The sequence below is a fragment of the Misgurnus anguillicaudatus genome, unplaced genomic scaffold (assembly GCF_027580225.2).
Source record: "Misgurnus anguillicaudatus unplaced genomic scaffold, ASM2758022v2 HiC_scaffold_27, whole genome shotgun sequence".
Classification (NCBI taxonomy): Eukaryota; Metazoa; Chordata; class Actinopteri; order Cypriniformes; family Cobitidae; genus Misgurnus; species Misgurnus anguillicaudatus.
This window is the reverse complement of record NW_027395277.1, coordinates 2,731,146-2,749,824: the sequence shown is the minus strand read 5'-3', so window position 1 is coordinate 2,749,824 and position 18,679 is coordinate 2,731,146. Positions and strand designations below refer to the sequence as shown.

Genomic DNA, 18,679 nt, shown 5'->3' with positions numbered 1-18,679 from the left:
AGGGGGGCCTTGAAGTAAAAAGGGATATTTGGTTATATATATATATTTTTTTTTTTTTGTAAAAATTGTAATTATGGGCTTCAATTATTGTTGTGGCCAATAGGGGGGCCTTGAAGTTCAACGTTTTTTTCTTTTGTTATTGTTTGGTGGAAATTCTGATTGGGGGTCTATAAATGTTGAAGCCAATGGGGGTCCTTGAAGTAAAAAAGGTTACTTGGATTTTTAAAAAATAATTTTATGATAAAAAATTGTAATTGGGGGCTTTAATTATTGTTGTGGCCAATAGGGGGGGCCTTGAAGTAAAAAAAGGTAATATTTTACTGTACATAAAACTGTACATTTACTGTACATTACTGTATATAAATATAGCATCAAATTTGTTCATTTATTTCTTAACACCATTCCAGCATCTATGTCTATATTAAACCACACTCCCCAAAGTTGGGTAAGACAATTTATCATCTCCAATTCACCTAACATTTATGCTTTTGGAAAAAACGAAGTAAGCATGCTGACACAGGGAGAAGATGCAAACTCCACACAGAATAACCATCTAAACCAGCCCAGGGACTTTCTTGCTGTGAGGCAACAGTGTGCTAACCCCGAGGCATTGCATGTGCAAACTGCTTTGGTAAATGGGTTTCAAATATCATTTCATGTCGATTAAGTAACTGTACTTGTTGAGCATGACATGAGCAACACCAAGGTCATGGGTTTGATTCCAATCTACTTATAAAATATTAAAAGCTGTGATATGCTGCTTTAAGTGCTATCCAATCACAATCCAGATCCGTCATCCTGTGGAGAGATCCCAGCATCACCGATTCAGCCAGATTTCATCTGCATCCTAAATAAAAAACACAGAAAGTCTGTGTGCGTTGTTTTATTGTCAGTTTGCTTTATCTTTTGCTGTCGTCTGCCCCTTCCTGCATGCATCATCCAGTGCACAGCCCTCAGGGTACGCAAGCACTCTGTAGCATTTCCACCTAAACCTACCAGAGACACAACCCTTCTGTACATTATGACTCTAATCGTTTTAAACATTAAACAGTTCATCCCTGGAGGAAACATTTGGGAAACAGTAGGAAAGGTAAAATCTCTCTCAGCAGATTGATAGCAGGATTTCTTTTGAGCTGATAATGTGATTAAATTTTCCCACAGTTGACTTTTGTTTGAATTAAAGACATTTATTAAGCTTTGGGCATGCTGGATCATTTTCTGTCACAAAGATGTGTGACATTTTAAGGTGTCTTTAGTTTCTTCTACCGCTTTTGTTGTCATTCCAACTAACGTCTCAATGATGAATATTTTCAATACAGAGAGAAAAGACAAGAGTTATATGTTTATGGTAAAGAAAAACGACACATTACAAACGATAATGTTGTTGCAATGGTCTTCAGTGAGGTTATTTAAAGCATACTGTACTTAAAAAAAAAATTATGTTTTCAGTTCTAATTGCTGATTGGTCCATACAGGATGAAAGCTACTGTATGCTAAAACAAATGATACAGTAACAGCTATAACACAAAACACCTGTTGAATAGTTGAATCGTTTTTTTACATTATACATATATATTACTGATCCGGGCTCACGGGGTCAACCTTTACCTTTAAATCAATGAAGCAATCAATACAAAATCAATAAAGGAAAATTTGGGAATCTGATCTGTCTTTATATGATCGTCAGATTACATGAAGATGAGAATTCAGTGCAACACATTTCTCTCCAAACTAAAATAAATGGGTATTCATTGTTAACAACACTGTCAGAAAAAAGGTGTCAAATTTGTACCTTTCGGGGTACAATGGCTTGTCACTGGGGCAGTACCCTCAAAGGTACACTTATTGTACCCTTTCCCATAGGTACATATAAGTACCCTTGCTGATTGTACCTTTCAATGACAAAAATGTACCTTTGGTGACTAAATTGTACCCTGTACTCCAATGGTACCATAATGTACCTTCATAAAAGGTGCAAATTTGAGCTTTTAAGGGTACTGCCCCAGTGACAAGCCTTTTGTACCTTACAATGGCAAATTTGTACTCCAGACTGTACAGCACATTAAAAAGGCCAAAATGCTGTTCCATTACATTTATTAAATATAAAAAAAATACTCACATTTTTTCATATGAACATTAAGCACTGTATTACAAATGTCTCATAGCAGGATGAAAAGTTAATACACTTTTAAAGGCGGAGTCCACGATGTTTGAAAAACGCGTTGGAAAAGGAGACGGGCCGACTACCAAAACACACTTATAGCCAATCAAATCAAATCAAATGCCGGGTTGCGTATGTGTGGGGCGGGTCTATCAACAGAAGGTCCAGATTCTATTGGTGTAGGGGCGTGTTTGTTTAGGTGATTTCAAATATCAACATTGGCTTTCAAACATCGTGGACTCCGCCTTTAAATATACAGTTTTAAACAGCAAGCATCACATGTAAAGCTTTTTTTTCAAAAGTACAACATGTCATTTCTTTTTTTATATAAAACATAACATTAAAGTAAACAACACTTCAAAACAGTACTAAGTCTCAAATGTTCTTTTCTTAAAATCACAAAGCAGTTGTTTTTTCCACAACAGTACACAATTCATTAACTTTATACTCTTACATTTTTTTTTAAACATTTTATCACCACCACACATTTCACACAACTACACATGTACCGCACAATTAATTTGAACTTTTTAAATATTCTTGAACCCTTCACTTTCAAGTTTCCTGTGTTTATGATAGACATGACCTCTGAAAGACTCGTATACAGTAAAAGATGACTTACAGCTATTTAGTCCACAAATGATATTGAAATTTGGTCCGTGGTTGTGAACCATACTAACATGTTGAATTAGTTTCATTAAGGTGAAGATTTTTCTTCTGCACCTTGTGCATCAATAATGTTGTGGCATGTTCAGCACAGGATACTGATCATTTGGGTGACAGTTGTTGGAAGGGGCATGCCACCCACCTTAATGATCTTGAGAAGGTCAGTGTATTCTTCATGCAGGGTGGGGATAAGCCAAGTTGAAAACATAGTAAGCACTGAAGGCTGCAATTACTGTATCGCTTCTTCAACTCCCATTCCCTGACACACCTCCACCCGATCCACTTTGACAAGAACTTAAACCCTCTTGGAGAAAGCCGTTTTCCAGTCAGTTTCAACCAACTGTATAGTTGGGTATGGAGTATCAGCATCACACTGTAAGATAAAAAGGTTAAACATCTATTAGTAAAAAAATGCACCATTTATCAGAACAGAATGTATCAATCAGAGCATTACAAGTTTAACAAACTGTACCATACCTCTCCCAATGTGACGAATCTCTCTGCTTTCTCTTTAAGGATGTGAGAGTCACACGAAAGTCAGCATCTATTGTAAAAATTTATTAAATTATTCTTCAAAATGCAAATACAGAATGCTAATTTTATAATCACTAAACGTATTAGTCAGTTCAGCATGATACTAGAGATGGTTTATTTATTAAGAGAAAATATCTTCACAATAAATATTTGGAATTTGTTAGAAGTTAATAATATCTGCAGTGAAAATAAAATGAGGTGTAAGATTTTCCAGTAAAATGCTAGTTAATTTTAAAGAAGCTGCCCTCTTGAGGCCTGTGCCTTGTCACGAAAGTTTATAATTTGCATGTTTTAGGCCTTGACAATTTTAATATTTAAGCAAGGACGACAAATAAATATCTAACGCACGTTTGAGAAGTTCGCATCTCAAGGCTTCCGACAGCGCACAAATACTAGGTTGATGTTTTCTTGCTCTTATAAAAACGGACAAATGCACAAAAATGTATTCAAAATTATGCAATTATCCTTGTAGACGTAGTCTGTTGTGTAAATGTAAACTATTCAGGAAATGCATGTGTACCTGTATATTTGATCCATGCATTAAATCTGGGTCTTAAAGTGACAGCACACCAAATACATTTCATGTCCGCAAAACAATTTTTTATTACTAATCGATATTGGACTGAATTGAAAGCAAATCAGACCACAAACAAAAGTATCAAATTGCAAAAAAAAAATTGTAATTCCCAACCCTATTTGAAAATAATATTTAGCCTTGATGAGCATAAGACATTACAGATGAACAAATTGGTCAGTACCTGGTAGATCTTCTGCAAGCATCTCAACTCTTGCTTTGTAGATTTTGGGAAGTGGAGCATTTTTTGCACAAGGTGAAGCACCTTTGGCACAAGACTGGTAAAGCCTTCCCTGAAGCGCTGGCTTAAGCTGACAGTTGATGAATGCATTCGTCAACTTCATCACACAACTGAAAATTAAAAGAAAGAGAAAGTTTATATGAACATAAAATTTTCAAAATAAATTCAAATTTTAATATTTTCATATTTTCCATTATCATTAACATTTACATGACCCTGAATAGAGGATGCATCCTCACCATTGACAAAAATCTCCTGTTAAAACCAAATAAAATGTGCATAATTATAATAATAGAAATACACATTTTACTTCAAACCACACCAACCTATAAATGTTTATGATTAAAAAGAAAATGGTTAAAAAAATGCACTCACAGACAAAATTATATCTCCAATGACATTTAGAAAGATTAATTTAGCTTTAAGTCATTAGGTGAAAATTTCTTTAGTTTTTCATACCACAATATATACCCATACCCTATGTCAAATATTTGTGGCCCTTGACTAATAAACTTGAACTACAAATGAATTCACTTACGCCATAAGTAGATCTGTGACACGCTGGTGAAGATTGTTCAGTGGGCCTCAGTCTTTTGCACCCAAACTTGTCCTTACTTTTTCTCACCTCATCATGGACCAGAGGTGCACGTTCAGCTTTAAATTTCCGTTTGAGGGATTGGTGCCAAGTGTGCTAACACATGAGGGGGGAAATTATATAGATCAGTGGTGAGCTGCATAACAGACTTGTCTTAAAAGTTAGTCATGTATTTTTCTTCAAGACTGAACATAACTGTTTTAAGAATGTTACATAAAAAGGTAGACTGGTCTAATTTAAATCCAAATAGTAAGACTGCTTAGCCCTTACTACTTGCTAGTTGATCAGACTAGTTCTTAAAACACAGTCTTAACTTTACGGCTATGTTTATGCAAATGGCCACAGGGAATACAACAAAGAGATTTTGACATGTTACTTTTTAAAAATACATAAATATACATCAGTTAAGCACTAAACGGGGGGCAAATAAGATACACAATACTCAGTACTACTTACATTTCAGTAGATGAAGTATCTTGATAGTTCTCTGCCGGCACTGGTTCTAAAGTTATTGTCACCACCTCCTTCATCTCATGTAGAAACTTTTTTTTAAAGAAGCCTTCATATAAGTATGAAACCATGTTCTCTGTAAGGCCACAATCTATTGTTTCACCATCAACCTCATTCTCTGTAAAAAGGAAAGAGTGGTCGGCATGAGCAATGTTATAACAGCAACAATAAAATCAATGCCTTTAAACATTTATTTAATTTTCCGATAGTCCAAAATCTCTCCCGGTTGACAAATTTCTACTGGTTTATCATATCTACCGGTTTATTGCCCACCCCTAAGTATGTGTATTATAAAGTAATGCATTTGAACTGCTTCTGAATGACATCAAATACTGCAAGAGTAATTAAAAAGCATACAGAGCAGTCTACACTCGATTTTAGTTTTGAGGTAACAGACAGTTAATACATTTGACGGTCTCCACAGCGCGAATACACCTATTGTGTGAATTCGTGTTCGGCTTCTGTTAACAAAAACTTTTGAACAACTTGGCCGAGGCGAGTGATAAAAAAACACAGTATTGTTATACGTTTCTTGTTATGTGTTTAACAGCGAGCCGACCCACTTTGCCCAGTGGCACGCCCCTGACTTACGTTAAGAGCTTTATTATGTAACTTAAGTTCAAACACATGAATACATGCGTGACATACCAGGTGCTGGTGCTCACTCGCGTCCCAAGTGAACGAGGGCACGGGAATAATAACATGCTGGAAACTAAATGTCTAAGTCTATGGGTCAATTAATGTTAGGTTTAACTGTAACTTACAACATTGTAGCGTTCCATGACGGACGTCGTTGCGTATATAAGTTACACTAAAAGTTATATCTTAAGCTATGGTTTAATAATAAAAACAACAAACTAAACATAAAAATCAATAAGTTGGTTTTGTCAGGCCAGTATTTAGAAATGTTTCCCTTATTGCGTCAGGTTGGTCGACTCACGAAATCAACAGAACTCGAAAGAGAACCAACCAACGGATTTTCACAGTGCTTAAAACTAAACTTACCTCTGAATTTCTGTGCTTCATCTTCGGTGACTTGTTTTCCAGCTTCTTATTTTTGAAGAATATCCTCCGTGGACAGTGCCTGAAGTGAGACCGCCATTATGTCGAGTAACCGTCGTCCCAAATTTGTTTGCGTGTATAATCACGGCGCCTCGCGGTGTTCAACTTCAACCCCATTGGACAACACAAATTCGAAGACTGACTGACAGTACCCAATTTAATATAAGCCATGTTTCACATTTTGCTTTTGGAATGAAAGAAACGTAAGTTTTTGTCCAAATTTAAATTAAAAAATATATAAAGTAAACCCGGTTTAAACCCCAACACGTTGAGTAACGTATTTTTATTTTTAAATTCCAGTAAAAATAAATAAATAAATAAATAATACATTTTACGTCTGCCCAAAAAATAATAATAACAACAATTATACGAGACTTAATATGTATAAATGAAACAAATAATAGATTCATGAGACAAGACTGTTGGTTAGAGATATCCAAAACAAATAAAATTTAATTTTTGACCGCCAGACACAGATAAATCAAGGCCAGTAACAAACAATAGGAGTGGCCAAGATCAGGCTGTGCTCAACAGGTGAACGAGCACTGCCGCCCGCTGGTATTTCCGAATTTGTCTAAGCATTTTTTTTTAAAGGCGCTATCTTTACTAAATAAGGGCAGATGTAAAGATTATACATATGAATTATCGCCTGAAATATTGTTAAAACTAAGTTTTGTGACCCAGAGACAATAATATTAAGAAACGGCTTACACAAGTGATTGTACCTTTGTTTGGAGATTAAATGGTCCAAACATGGACCCTCTGACTGTTGGAAACCTTTTTGTACCTTTTTTATTCCTAAATGGTACATTTTAGTACCCTAAGGTGCAACTATGACCCACTGAGGGTACAGCTTCGCCATTTGTACCCTAAGTGGCACAAATGGACCCCAACCGTACCCTTTTTTCTGACAGTGAATGTAGAATTTGTTTGGATGATGAGCTCTGTAATAAAAGCCAAGCTTGAACTGAGTTTGATATTATACAGCTAACATTTACTTATTACATAATGCAAAATAAACTACATTTAGCAGGGTGGCAGATTGCAGTTGTCTAGATGTCTAAAATTTTGGACTAGATACTAAAAAGAAGGCATTAGCAATTGGATCAGACACTTAAGATGGTTAGAAAAGCCACAAATGACCGGATAATAAAAAGACAGGATAGGATCAAATACTACAGGGTAAACTAATAATCCGAAAAATAAATACATGAACAAAATAAAGTAAAAAATTCAAGTAATTGTAGGATTTTATTTGGATGAATTTAGTTCCAATTTCTTCCATTTATTTTTATAACTTTACTGTTTTGAAATCTGTTTGAAAGTCATTGAAATCTTAAGTCATTAAAACACCTTTTATATGTGAATTATTTTCATTTATTTATACTTATATTCATATATATATTTATCTAAATAATTCATGTACGATAAGGTTCAATTTGTCCATTTTTAAATACAGTATAAACTGTATTCAGCAGGGTGGCAGATTGCAGTTGAAATTAAGTCACCTCTGGTCACTGTCACATAAAATAAATATAAGACCCTCCAGGTGATGTTTAGGGTCTGGGCTGCTAAACCAAAAGGTGAAGGTTCAATCCCATTTGGGGATGACTCACAATCCTGCTCTTTCTTCATGAACGAAGAGTAGGAGAGAGAGAGACACTTTTGCTTTAAATACTATACTACAAGTCACTTTGTATTAAAAAGCTTCTACTAGATGTCAAGTACATCTACATCTAGACCAACAAAACACTCAAGGTCTTTAAAGGATGAATCGGTTCCATTCGGACAAAGATTATAAATGTTTAAAAAACAAAATGGCTTTCTTACTTGTTCCTTAAAGGTTCTTTTTGGAACCACAAATGATCAAAAATAGTCCCAAGCTGTCACTAGGGTGGTATGTACCATTTAGGTACAGATATGTATATATTTCGTACCTGTTTTGAGGTACTAATGTGCACTCTTTGGAACCAATATGTACTTCTGATGTACGAATATGAACCTTGCAAAAAAAGATGAAGGCAGTAAACAATGAAGGTCTTACTTTTAAGTTAAAAATATTATTAAATATTAAATAAATACAAATAAATATAAAGATAAATGCTTGCAAAATGTGTGTGGTTGAAGCGTAATACACTTCTAGAAATACAGTTACGCGCAGAGAATCACATTACGCGTTGCTTGAGAGGCTTGAAGGTGTGTAGGAAAAGGAGGGGATCAGTCTGACGTCAGCACAAGAGAAATCACCTCTATAAATAAGAGAGAAAGAAGACAAGAGATGGAAGAATTTGGCTCGCGATCCCAAGAGACCACAAGACAGCCATTGCCATCTGAATATGCATAAGTCAAGCAGCTCCACATCATCCACGAAGAGCATCAGAAGAGCCGCGTCTGAACTCGAGCGCTCCGACTCCATCACGGTAACAAACTTTATTCACTTTTATAACACACATTATTTATTTTTCCATAACTGCACAAGAAAGAAAATATTGTCATACAGACTCATTGTCTGTTTGTGAATATGTTACGGTAGTAGGAATTATTGTCTGCGTATTAAACTTTGTTTGAAAGTTTGGATACCGTCAATTCATACATAGTCTATACATATGCGCAAATACAGTGGCTTGGATTTTTATATATTTTTAAACCTAGCATCTATATTTTATATTAAATTTGAGCTGTTTTTGTTTTAAAGAAGACAGCACGAGCCAACTAAGGTAGTAAGCATGCATATTTATAGGATGCTAAAAGTATTACTATTTTAATATAGTCTATATTGAGGATAATTTTAACGTTTCACATTGTCACGAAGCAACTAAAACTAACTGCTAAATGGTTGTAAAAATATCATTATTTGTTTAAAGCTGCAACTTGATTAAATAAAAACATACATTCAAAATAACAGCATATGAAGCAATTACGTGTCCAAATACTGTTTTACGCAACTTCAAATGGTACCCTGATGAAAATGAACCATTTTAGTTTATTATAGTTAAGGTACAAAGTCAGAAATATAGATACTACAGTACCGTTTAAAGGGCGTAATATGTACCATTTACATGTACTTTTGAGGTACTAATATGCATATTTTTTCTTTGAATAGATTCTAAATTTGTTATTTGTTGTTTTTTGTAAGAGTAAATCGTCCTTTTAATGTCACTCGATTATATAGAAAACCATGACCAGATACGACATCAACGTATTAATCATCATAACATATAATTAATTCTGAATTGCATTGCATATTGGTGCCATTGAGGCGCGTAAGTATTTTACGCACAGCATTACGCACTGATAACCTGGAACGCCACAGAAAGCACTTACAGTAAAAGCGTCTATAACACATGCATATGATTAAGTCTAAGCTATACGACAGGTTTACATAGACTGCATTGAAGTTCTTATGCGCTTTTGGAGATGTAAATCACCTCCATCCGATTCCAAGGTAAGCAGGAATAAATGATTACGCCTAGCATGATGCTTATTATTATTATTGCAGCAGCCGTAGCATCTTACAGTCAAAACCAGCACATTATTATTAAACTGTGCTTGTCCTTGTGTGATTTGAGCAGTCCCAGAAGTTTGTGGGAAGGCGGCAGAGTTTGATCGAGGACGCGCGAAAGGAGCGCGAGGCTGCAGCGGCGGCTGCGGAGGCGGCGGGATTGAGCGAGCAGATCGTGTTTGAGGAGAGCGATGGCAAAGCTTTGCTCAGTCTCTTCTTTACTCTGAGGAGTTCAAACAGTCCAGCGCTTTCACGGACTCTTAAGGTTTTTGAGGTAAGACTTTTATGGAAAGGGATTTTTATGGAAAGGAATGTCTAAAATGTTGTGCTAAAAACAGTAAAAAATATCTATGGACCAGATACTAAAAATAATGCCTTATCAATTGGACCAGACACTTAATATTGTTAGAAATGCCACAAAGGACCAGAAAATAAAAACATGGTCAGGTGTGTTAAAAATTGGGCAAAAGTTTGAAAAAATCGTATCAAAACCCAGGATGCACTGAAAAAAAAGATACATTTAGTTTACTCAATTTGTTTAAGGTAAGTGGTTGCAATCAGTTTATTTAAGCTACATTTAAACAAAAGTTTTTTGTTTTGTTTTGTTTTTCAGTTTTTTTGTTTTGTTTAAATGTATTTTAGATAAATTAATTGCGACCACTACATTAAAAAATTAAGTAAATTGAATGAATAATTTTTTTCAGTGTGGGATCAAAAGCTTCAAGGTAAATGAACGACCTAAAAATAAATAAATGAATAAAGTAAAAATAAAAGTAATTCATTAAGGATTATATTTGGATGAATATAGTTACATCCCCCCCCCCCCAAATAATAATTTTTAGCATTTACCTTTACTATTTATGATACTTGAAATCAGTTTGAAATCTGAAATATAAGTGGTTGAGTTAAAAATTATTTTTATTTATGAATTTATAAATATTTTATTAATCTAAATGAATAAAAAAATGTAGAATATTTGTCAAATCAACATATATGTTTATGTTAATTTAATTTAACTTAACAATTAAAAAATTTCAGCTTGTTTTTATTAATTCTGTCAATCTTTTAAAGTCAAAACTTAAAACAGTAGGCGGAATCAACTTGCAAAACCAAGTTGTTTTAACTACATGGTGCATTTTCTTTACAGTGTATTTAAATAATTTATGTATGATAATATTAAATACATTTTTTATGTTTGCGTGTTTACCATATAAGACATTTTTCAGTCTAATGGAATTAATACAGTTAATTGCATAAAAAACATAAAACTTATATAACATTTAAAATGATGTATGCCGTACAACTAAATGTCACAGACCTTTGAAGCCAAGATCCACCATCTTGAGACCAGACCCAGTCGAAAACCTAAAGACGGTTTGGAAGAGTTGGAATATTACGTTCAATGTGAAGTGCATCTGTCAGATGTCAATACGCTGGTCAGCTCCTTAAAGAGAAGTGCAGAGGACGTCAAAACCACCAGAGAGGTGAAATGTACGTCTGCCGAGCCATTCAAATGTTTCGTATCTCTCATTTCGTTTTCTTAGCACTATATCTTTGTCTTTCTGCAGTTCATTGGTTTCCAAGAAAAATAGCTGAACTGGATAAATGCCATCACCTTGTCACCAAATATGACCCTGATTTGGATCAGGATCATCCGGTAAGTGGCCAATTACATGCTTCCTCCTAATAATACAAAAATACTTTCTTGCTATAGAAAAGCTTACAGTCATAAAGTCATGCGTATATTTTTTAACTTGTCTTCAAGTGGCATAGATATGATATAAATCTTTATTTTTTTGCAGGGTTTTACTGACCCTGTTTACAGAAAACGACGGAGGATGATTGGAGACATTGCCTTTAAATACAAACAGTATGTTTATAACAACAACACTGCTTTTTAAACATTCAGGCTATGGAGATTTGATTGACATCTGTCTCTTTCCAGAGGAGAGCCCATTCCTAGAGTCGAGTATACTGAAGAGGAAATTGGAACGTGGTAAGTTAAGTTCTGGAACCGTTCTTATACTGAAATAATACTCAAATACACACTCACTTTAACATGATGTGTGTCCATACAGGCGTGAGGTTTACTCCACCCTTAGAGATCTGTACACGACCCACGCCTGTAGTGAACATTTAGAGGCGTTTCATTTACTAGAGAAACACTGTGGCTACAGCCCCGATAACATCCCTCAGCTTGAGGATGTGTCCCGCTTCCTGAAAGGTAATAACTGGATTATATAATCAACATGACATGCAGAAGTTATCTTAGAAATCTGTTAAGACAGGACTGATGTTACATTTTTTCTGCATTCTGCATGCTGGGTTCAAACCCATGACCTTCTGCATCGGTATAATGCATTGCATTGTTCAGAAATGTTTGTGAATGAATGATTTGTCTGTTATTGTGGAGACATTTCCTCGCCCCTAAGCATGCGCGGCACACATAGCTAATTGGTTGCTTTACGTGTCAGTCATATGGCCTTATAGGGGTTCCTTTACCAGACCTTCAGTATGAAGGATGGACATAAATGATAACCAATCATTAAAATAAAGTGTGTGTCGTTGTTCTTATTCTAGCATGTCTCCTCTCTGTCTCTCGTTCATAAAGAGCGTACTGGATTTCAGTTGAGACCAGTAGCCGGTCTCCTGTCTGCACGAGACTTTCTGGCCAGTCTGGCCTTCCGTGTGTTTCAGTGTACACAGTACATACGACACGCCTCCTCGCCCATGCACTCCCCTGAACCGTAAGACATCCAAACTCTTGACTTTTTTCTACTATGTGAGCATAGTTACTCATAGTTATCACTTAGATATATTTTTAATGTTACTTAGAACCTTAAAGGGACATTCCACTTTTTTTGAAAATATGCTAATTTTCCAGCTCCCTTTTGATTTTTATCGTTTTGGAATCCATTCAGCTGATCTCCAGGTCTGGCGCTAGCACTTTTAGCATAGCTTAGCACAATCCATTGAATCTGATTAGACCATTAGCTTCGCGCTAAAAATGACCAAACAGTTTCGAAATTTTTCCCATTTAAAACTTGACTCTTTTGTAGTTACATCGTGTACTAAGACCGACGGAAAATTAAAAGTTGCGATTTTCGAGGCAGATATAGGAACTCTACTCTCATTCTGGCGTAATAATCAAGGACTTTGCTGATGTAACATGTCTAGTGATATTACGCACTGCCCGAAAATATTCGCCTGCCATTGAAAGTTACAAAGGGGACTATTTTCAGGCAGTGCGTAATATCACTACGCCTGCTGCAGACATGTTACAGCAGCAAAGTCCTTGATTATTACGTATAGTTCCTAGCCATATCTGCCTAGAAAATCGCAACTTTTAATTTTCTATCGATCTAAGTACACGATGTAACTACAGAAGAGTCAAGTTTTAAATAGGAAAAATTTCAAATCTCTTTGGTCATTTTTGAGCGCGATGCTAATGGTCTAATCAGATTCAACTGATTATGCTAAGCTATGCTAAAAGTGCTTTTAAAACGGTAAGAATCAAATGTTTAACTCTAGGGGAGCTGGACAATGAGCATATTTTTTTTTAAAAAAGTGATATGTCCCTTTAAAGACACTGAAATAGGACAGTTTAGTTGTAAAATGTTAAATGATAACACTTGTTGTATTCTCTTAACAGGGACTGTGTCCATGAACTACTTGGTCATGTACCGATATTGGCTGATAGAACATTCGCACAGTTTTCCCAGGTAATAGATCTATACTGTCTGTATGTATATGAAAAGCTCATGCAAAAGCCATTAAAAGACTGCTTGCGGTGCATTTATCAAATTTGGTTTGTTGGCAGAACCCACACGGCAAAAAAAATAAATTCTCTGGCCAAAATATGTTTTAAATATATGCTACATAAATTAACGAGCCCCTAAGGTGTCATTGGAGTAAAAAAATCTAAAGTTTAGTTTTATGTGCTCACGTGAAACTTTCATGTGCTCATGCCAAAACCTTCATGTGCAGAATTTTTTTTAAAGTTTAGTTTTGCGTGCACATGTGAAACTATCGTGTGCGCACGTTACATTTTTGCGTGAGCACATGCACATGTGAAACTATCGCACACGAAACTAACCGCGATAGTTTCACGCATGCCCGCGATAGTTTCACGCATGCCCGCGATAGTTTCACGAGCGCACGTGATAGTTTCACAAGCGCACGCGAAACTAAACTTTATTTAATTTTTTGTCCATGTCCCCTTAGCGGCTCCATAATAAATTGGGTAGAAAGTAAAGCTTAATTAAATATATTTTTGATTTTGAAAATGAAAAATTTTAACCTTTATTTCAGGGGCAACAAATACATGTCTTATTTTACAACCGGAAAAATATAAAGTTTGTATAAAATGTATACACTGTAAGCATAACATTTATAAGAATGTTTAAAATATAAAATTATAAGTTTATATATATATATATATATATATATATATATATATATATATATATATATATATATATATATATATATATATATTTGCAGTTGAAAATATATTTAATTTTATCCTTTTCAAACCTTATGTTTACAGGTTTGTAACATACAGTTTTTCTTTTAATGTGACATAAATATAAATGCTTTAAAATATATATTTTTAAAAATTTAGCTACCCAAAATGGGCGTGAAACTTTCAAGTGCTCTCGCGAAACCTTGTGCAGAATTTTTTAGTTTTGCGTTCTCACGTGAATCTATCGCGTTCGCACGTAAAACTTTTGCTTTCACGCGCAAACGCGATAGTTTCACGCAAGCATGCGATAGATTTTTCTGCAAAGTCTTCTAAGTGCATGTGCATCAAGATGCAAAAGATTTTTTTTGGAGGTTTACTAAATATATTAGGATATTGACTGATATTTTTGAGCCTTTTATCTGTATTCAGAAAGGTTTTTTTAAAAGTGGAGATTTTACTTAGAGGATTTTGCAGTCAAATTGGTTAAATACCATTGAAATGAAGTGACATTTATAAAAATAAGGCATTTCAATGACTGATTAATAACCTTTTCATTGCCATATAAGTGACATTACTGAATCTAAACATAAGAGCCTGATAAAAAAGCTAATTTACAAGAAAACATGTCAGACACACGTAGGGGAGGTTTCCCGGACAGAGATTAGACTAGTCCTAGACTAAAATAAATAATAAACAAATAAATGAAAACAGTTTGCACTGACATATGCACACAAGTAATGTTTTTAGCATGTTTGTTAAGTTCTTAATTAAACTAAGGCCTAGTCCTGGTTTTAAGGTAATCCCTGTCCCGGAAAGCACCCCATAGAGGGTGCATCTGAGCTTTTCATATATATCATGTTTCTTTAAATATCCAAATGTTAATTTATATGCATCCTGTATATACCATAAGTTCTGTTGTGTCTCAGAGTATCGGTCTTGCATCACTTGGAGCCTCTGATGAAGACATTGAGAAACTGTCAACAGTAAGTATAAAGCACATCTCACGTCTTGTCAAGCTAATTCTGCGCTCCAGCCAACAAAAAACACTAAACGTCTTGCTTTCTTAAACCAGCTATACTGGTTTACGGTGGAGTTTGGACTGTGTAAGCAGGGAGGAACGCTCAAAGCGTACGGTGCCGGGTTGCTCTCTTCTTACGGAGAGCTGGTGGTAGGTGCCCATTGTTTTTTTAAGTGACCATTTTAGGATATCCGCATTTATGCCGTCAATTAAACTCTTTCCTAGCATTCCCTCTCCGATGAGCCAGAGAGAAGAGAGTTCGATCCGGAAGCTGTAGCTGTGCAGCCGTACCAAGACCAAACTTACCAACCCGTCTATTTCGTGTCTGAGAGCTTCGCCGATGCCACAGATAAACTGAGGTCAGAAGGTTTGAGGTCTTATAATTGGTTATGAATTAATAGTATAAGCAACAAAAGAAATTCATGTATCATTCATGTTTAAGGGTCAGTTTCCTGGACAAGGCTTAAGTCTAGTCTTAGACTAAAATGCTTGTTTAAGTTGTCCTAACTTGATGTCAGCTTTCACTAACATTGCCATTGTTTAGTCTCAAGATGCACACACTGTAAAAAAAACGTTGCTGCCTTAAAAATTTTTGTTGAATCAACTCAGATTTACAAGTCATTTCAACAGAAATTAGTCACAACTTATAAAATATAGTTGAGAAAAGTCAACTTAAATTTATAAGTTATAACAACTCACCTGTAGTTATAACAACTCATCTCTAGTCAAGATAAATAATAGTAAGTTGAAATGACTTGTAAATCCGAGTTGATTCAGCAAAATTTTTTAAGGCAGCAAAGTATTTTTTACAGTGACCAGTATGGAGCCCCTAAGGGGACATGGAGCAAAAATTAAAAATTTGCTTACGCTTTCACGTGCACGCGTGATAGTTTCACTTGTGCGCGTGATAGTTTCACGTGCGAGCAAAAGTTTCACGTGAGCACGCGAAAGTTCCTGTCTAGGAAACCGCCCCTAAAAGATTAAATAAAAACAGGAAAAACAATTATTAAACCTAATAAAAAAAAAAAAACAGATATAAAAAAACTTAATTTTAGTTGCTGTTATTTTATGCATGCAATATGCATTACAGTTCAAAAGTTCAGAAACACTGAAATGTTATTTTAATTTAAAGGTGTATGCTTAAATGTTGAACTTTGTAGACAAAAATATTATCTTTCATTACAAACTTAAAATATTTTAAATTGATGACTCGGAGGACCAAATTATGAAGAAAATCATAAGATCTTGATTGTAATTGCAATTTAAACAAAAATTGTTTGTTTCTTAACACAGAGAGTATGTGACCCGCATCAAGAGGCCATTTTATGTTCGGTTTGACCCGTACACAAACAGCATAGAGGTGCTGGACAACCCGCTGAAGGTCAAGCTGGGTCTGCAGTCCATCACAGAAGACCTGAAGACTCTCACAGATGCTCTGAATGTGTTGGCTTAATTCACAAGCCATGTGTCCTGTTTCTCTGTGCCACATACTGTATATGTCTCATCGTAATGCTGTGCGTCTGTGTTTACATCTGCTGCTACAGAAGTCGTTGCTTTAAAAAAAAATGCAGAGCACCAACCTCAAAACCTCATGGATTGTGACTGCAAATGCTTTAATAGATCATTCTCTGAGTCGAGAGACATTGTTATGTTAATATCTATGACTTTTTTATTTTTTAAGACCATATGCGGTGTAAATCAATTCAAATAGTAAAGCCAAAAGTTATTTATGAAATAATGCCGGAAGTAGTATTTAAATTATATGTATAAAAAATCAACAAATATGTATAATAAATGCACATTCTGAATGTATTCCTCAAAGAGTCGGTGCAGTGATATAATAAAAATATAAGTAATATTCTCCTACAGATGGTACATTTTATTGCTTCTAAACATCTTTGCATCATTCATAAAATAATACTGGTTTACTGATTGGTGCCTGTTTGTTTATATTCATGTTTTTCTATTAAACTGAATGTCAGACCAATTTTCAGCAAGCAGGGACATAAATATTGAAATATAATTTTGATAATCCATAAAAAGCCAAATGCAAGAATAGGTACTGAATATTATCTGTTGTTTAATATCAAAGCTGTGCATCATGTTTAATTCGGTAATGCATGATGAAAAATAATGTTGTAATTTTGTTTAGTTTAATTTATGGAAGCCCTTTTCTGCCAAGGTGGAAAAAAGCCTGTTCTGGTGAAAGTCGAAATTTTGACTTTTAAAGACATAATTATGAAATAAAAAGTCGAAACTATGACTTTGAAGTCAAAATTATGAGACAAAAAGTCGAAATTATTACTTTTAAAGTCATAATTATGAGATAAAAGTTTCATACTTTAAAAGTCATAATTTTGAGATTAAAGTCGAAATTATGACTTTTAAAGTCAAAATTATGAGATCATTAGTCAAAATTATGACTTTTAAAGTCATAATTATGAGATAAAAAGTCATACTTTAAAAGTCATAATTATGAGATAAAAGTCAAAATTATGAGACTAAAAGTCGCAATTATGACTTTTAAAGTAAAAATTATGAGATAAAAATTTTAAAAGTCATAATTATTAGATAAAAGTCGAAATTATGACTTTTAAAGTAAAAATTATGAGATAAAAATTTTAAAAGTCATAATTATTAGATAAAAGTCGAAATTATGACTTTAAAAGTAGATAAAATGTATTTTTTTTTAAAAAGGTGGTCAAAATTATGAGACTAACAGTGGAAATTATGACTTTTAAAGTCAAAATTATGAGATCATTAGTCAAAATAATGACTTTTAAAGTCATAATTATGAGATAAAAACGTCATACATTAAAAGTCAAAATTATGAGACTAAAAGTCGAAATTATGACTTTTAAAGTAAAAATTATGAGATAAAAATTTAAAAAGTCATAATTATTAGATAAAAGTCGAAATTATGACTTTAAAAGTAGATAAAATGTATTTTTTTTTTTTTAAAAAGGTGGTCCAAATTATGAGACTAAAAGTGGAAATTATGACTTTAAAAGTCAAAATTATGAGATAAAAGGTAATTTTTGAAAAAGAACCTGGTCAAAATTATGAGACAAAAGGTCGAATTATGACTTTTAAAATCATAATTATGAGATACAAATTTCATACTTTAAAAGTCATAATTATGAGATTAAAGTAAAAATTATGAGACTAAAAGTCGAAATTATGACTTTTAAAGTAAAAATTATGAGATAAAAATTTAAAAATTCATAATTATTAGATAAAAGTTGAAATTATGACTTTAAAAGTAGATAAAATGTTTGTTTGTTTTTTAAAAAGGTGGTCAAAATTATGAGACTAAAAGTGGAAATTATGACTTTTAAAGTCAAAATTATG

The 18,679-nt window shown here is 34.1% G+C and overlaps 2 protein-coding genes across 4 annotated transcripts; one reads left to right on the top strand and one right to left on the bottom strand.

Annotated features, from left to right (window-relative positions):
• Positions 1-2,186: 2,186 nt before the first annotated feature.
• On the bottom strand, positions 2,187-7,253 carry LOC141362481 (uncharacterized). Of its 3 annotated transcripts, XR_012368268.1 has the most exons (7): positions 6,287-7,253; positions 5,228-5,399; positions 4,715-4,867; positions 4,416-4,431; positions 4,120-4,286; positions 3,305-3,371; positions 2,187-3,200 (listed from the first exon to the last, which is right to left on the bottom strand). XR_012368268.1 is itself a non-coding variant. In XM_073864588.1 (6 exons), the coding sequence occupies exons 3-6, from the start codon at positions 4,717-4,719 to the stop codon at positions 2,930-2,932; spliced, it is 510 nt and encodes a 169-aa protein (XP_073720689.1). In that variant the 5' UTR covers positions 4,720-4,867; positions 5,228-5,399; positions 6,287-7,253; the 3' UTR covers positions 2,187-2,929. The 3 variants fall into 3 exon arrangements, 2 of the variants coding, with proteins under 2 accessions (XP_073720689.1, XP_073720688.1); XM_073864588.1 differs by lacking the exon at positions 4,416-4,431; XM_073864587.1 differs by lacking the exons at positions 4,416-4,431; positions 4,715-4,867.
• A 1,398-nt stretch (positions 7,254-8,651) lies between these two features.
• LOC141362472 (tyrosine 3-monooxygenase-like) lies at positions 8,652-17,186 on the top strand. Its single transcript, XM_073864576.1, has 13 exons — positions 8,652-8,763; positions 9,916-10,119; positions 11,162-11,336; positions 11,414-11,502; positions 11,648-11,715; positions 11,791-11,841; positions 11,924-12,069; positions 12,457-12,592; positions 13,498-13,567; positions 15,237-15,293; positions 15,383-15,478; positions 15,554-15,687; positions 16,622-17,186. Exons 1-13 carry the CDS (start codon positions 8,680-8,682, stop codon positions 16,779-16,781), a joined length of 1,470 nt encoding a protein of 489 aa, XP_073720677.1. The 5' UTR covers positions 8,652-8,679; the 3' UTR covers positions 16,782-17,186.
• The last annotated feature ends 1,493 nt before the right edge of the window (positions 17,187-18,679 follow it).

Bases quoted from the DNA above. Each gene is read 5' to 3' on its own strand.
- LOC141362481 (XM_073864587.1), bottom strand. From the start codon at position 5,352: ATGGTTTCATACTTATATGAAGGCTTCTTTAAAAAAAAGTTTCTACAT. The intron at 4,287-5,227 runs GTAAGTAGTACT...TTTAATTTTCAG, and splicing joins GATACTTCATCTACTGAAAT to TTGTGTGATGAAGTTGACGA. The intron at 3,201-3,304 runs GTATGGTACAGT...TTTATCTTACAG, and splicing joins GATTCGTCACATTGGGAGAG to TGTGATGCTGATACTCCATA.
- LOC141362472 (XM_073864576.1), top strand. From the start codon at position 8,680: ATGCATAAGTCAAGCAGCTCCACATCATCCACGAAGAGCATCAGAAGA. The intron at 12,070-12,456 runs GTAATAACTGGA...TCGTTCATAAAG, and splicing joins TGTGTCCCGCTTCCTGAAAG to AGCGTACTGGATTTCAGTTG. The intron at 15,294-15,382 runs GTAAGTATAAAG...TTCTTAAACCAG, and splicing joins ACATTGAGAAACTGTCAACA to CTATACTGGTTTACGGTGGA.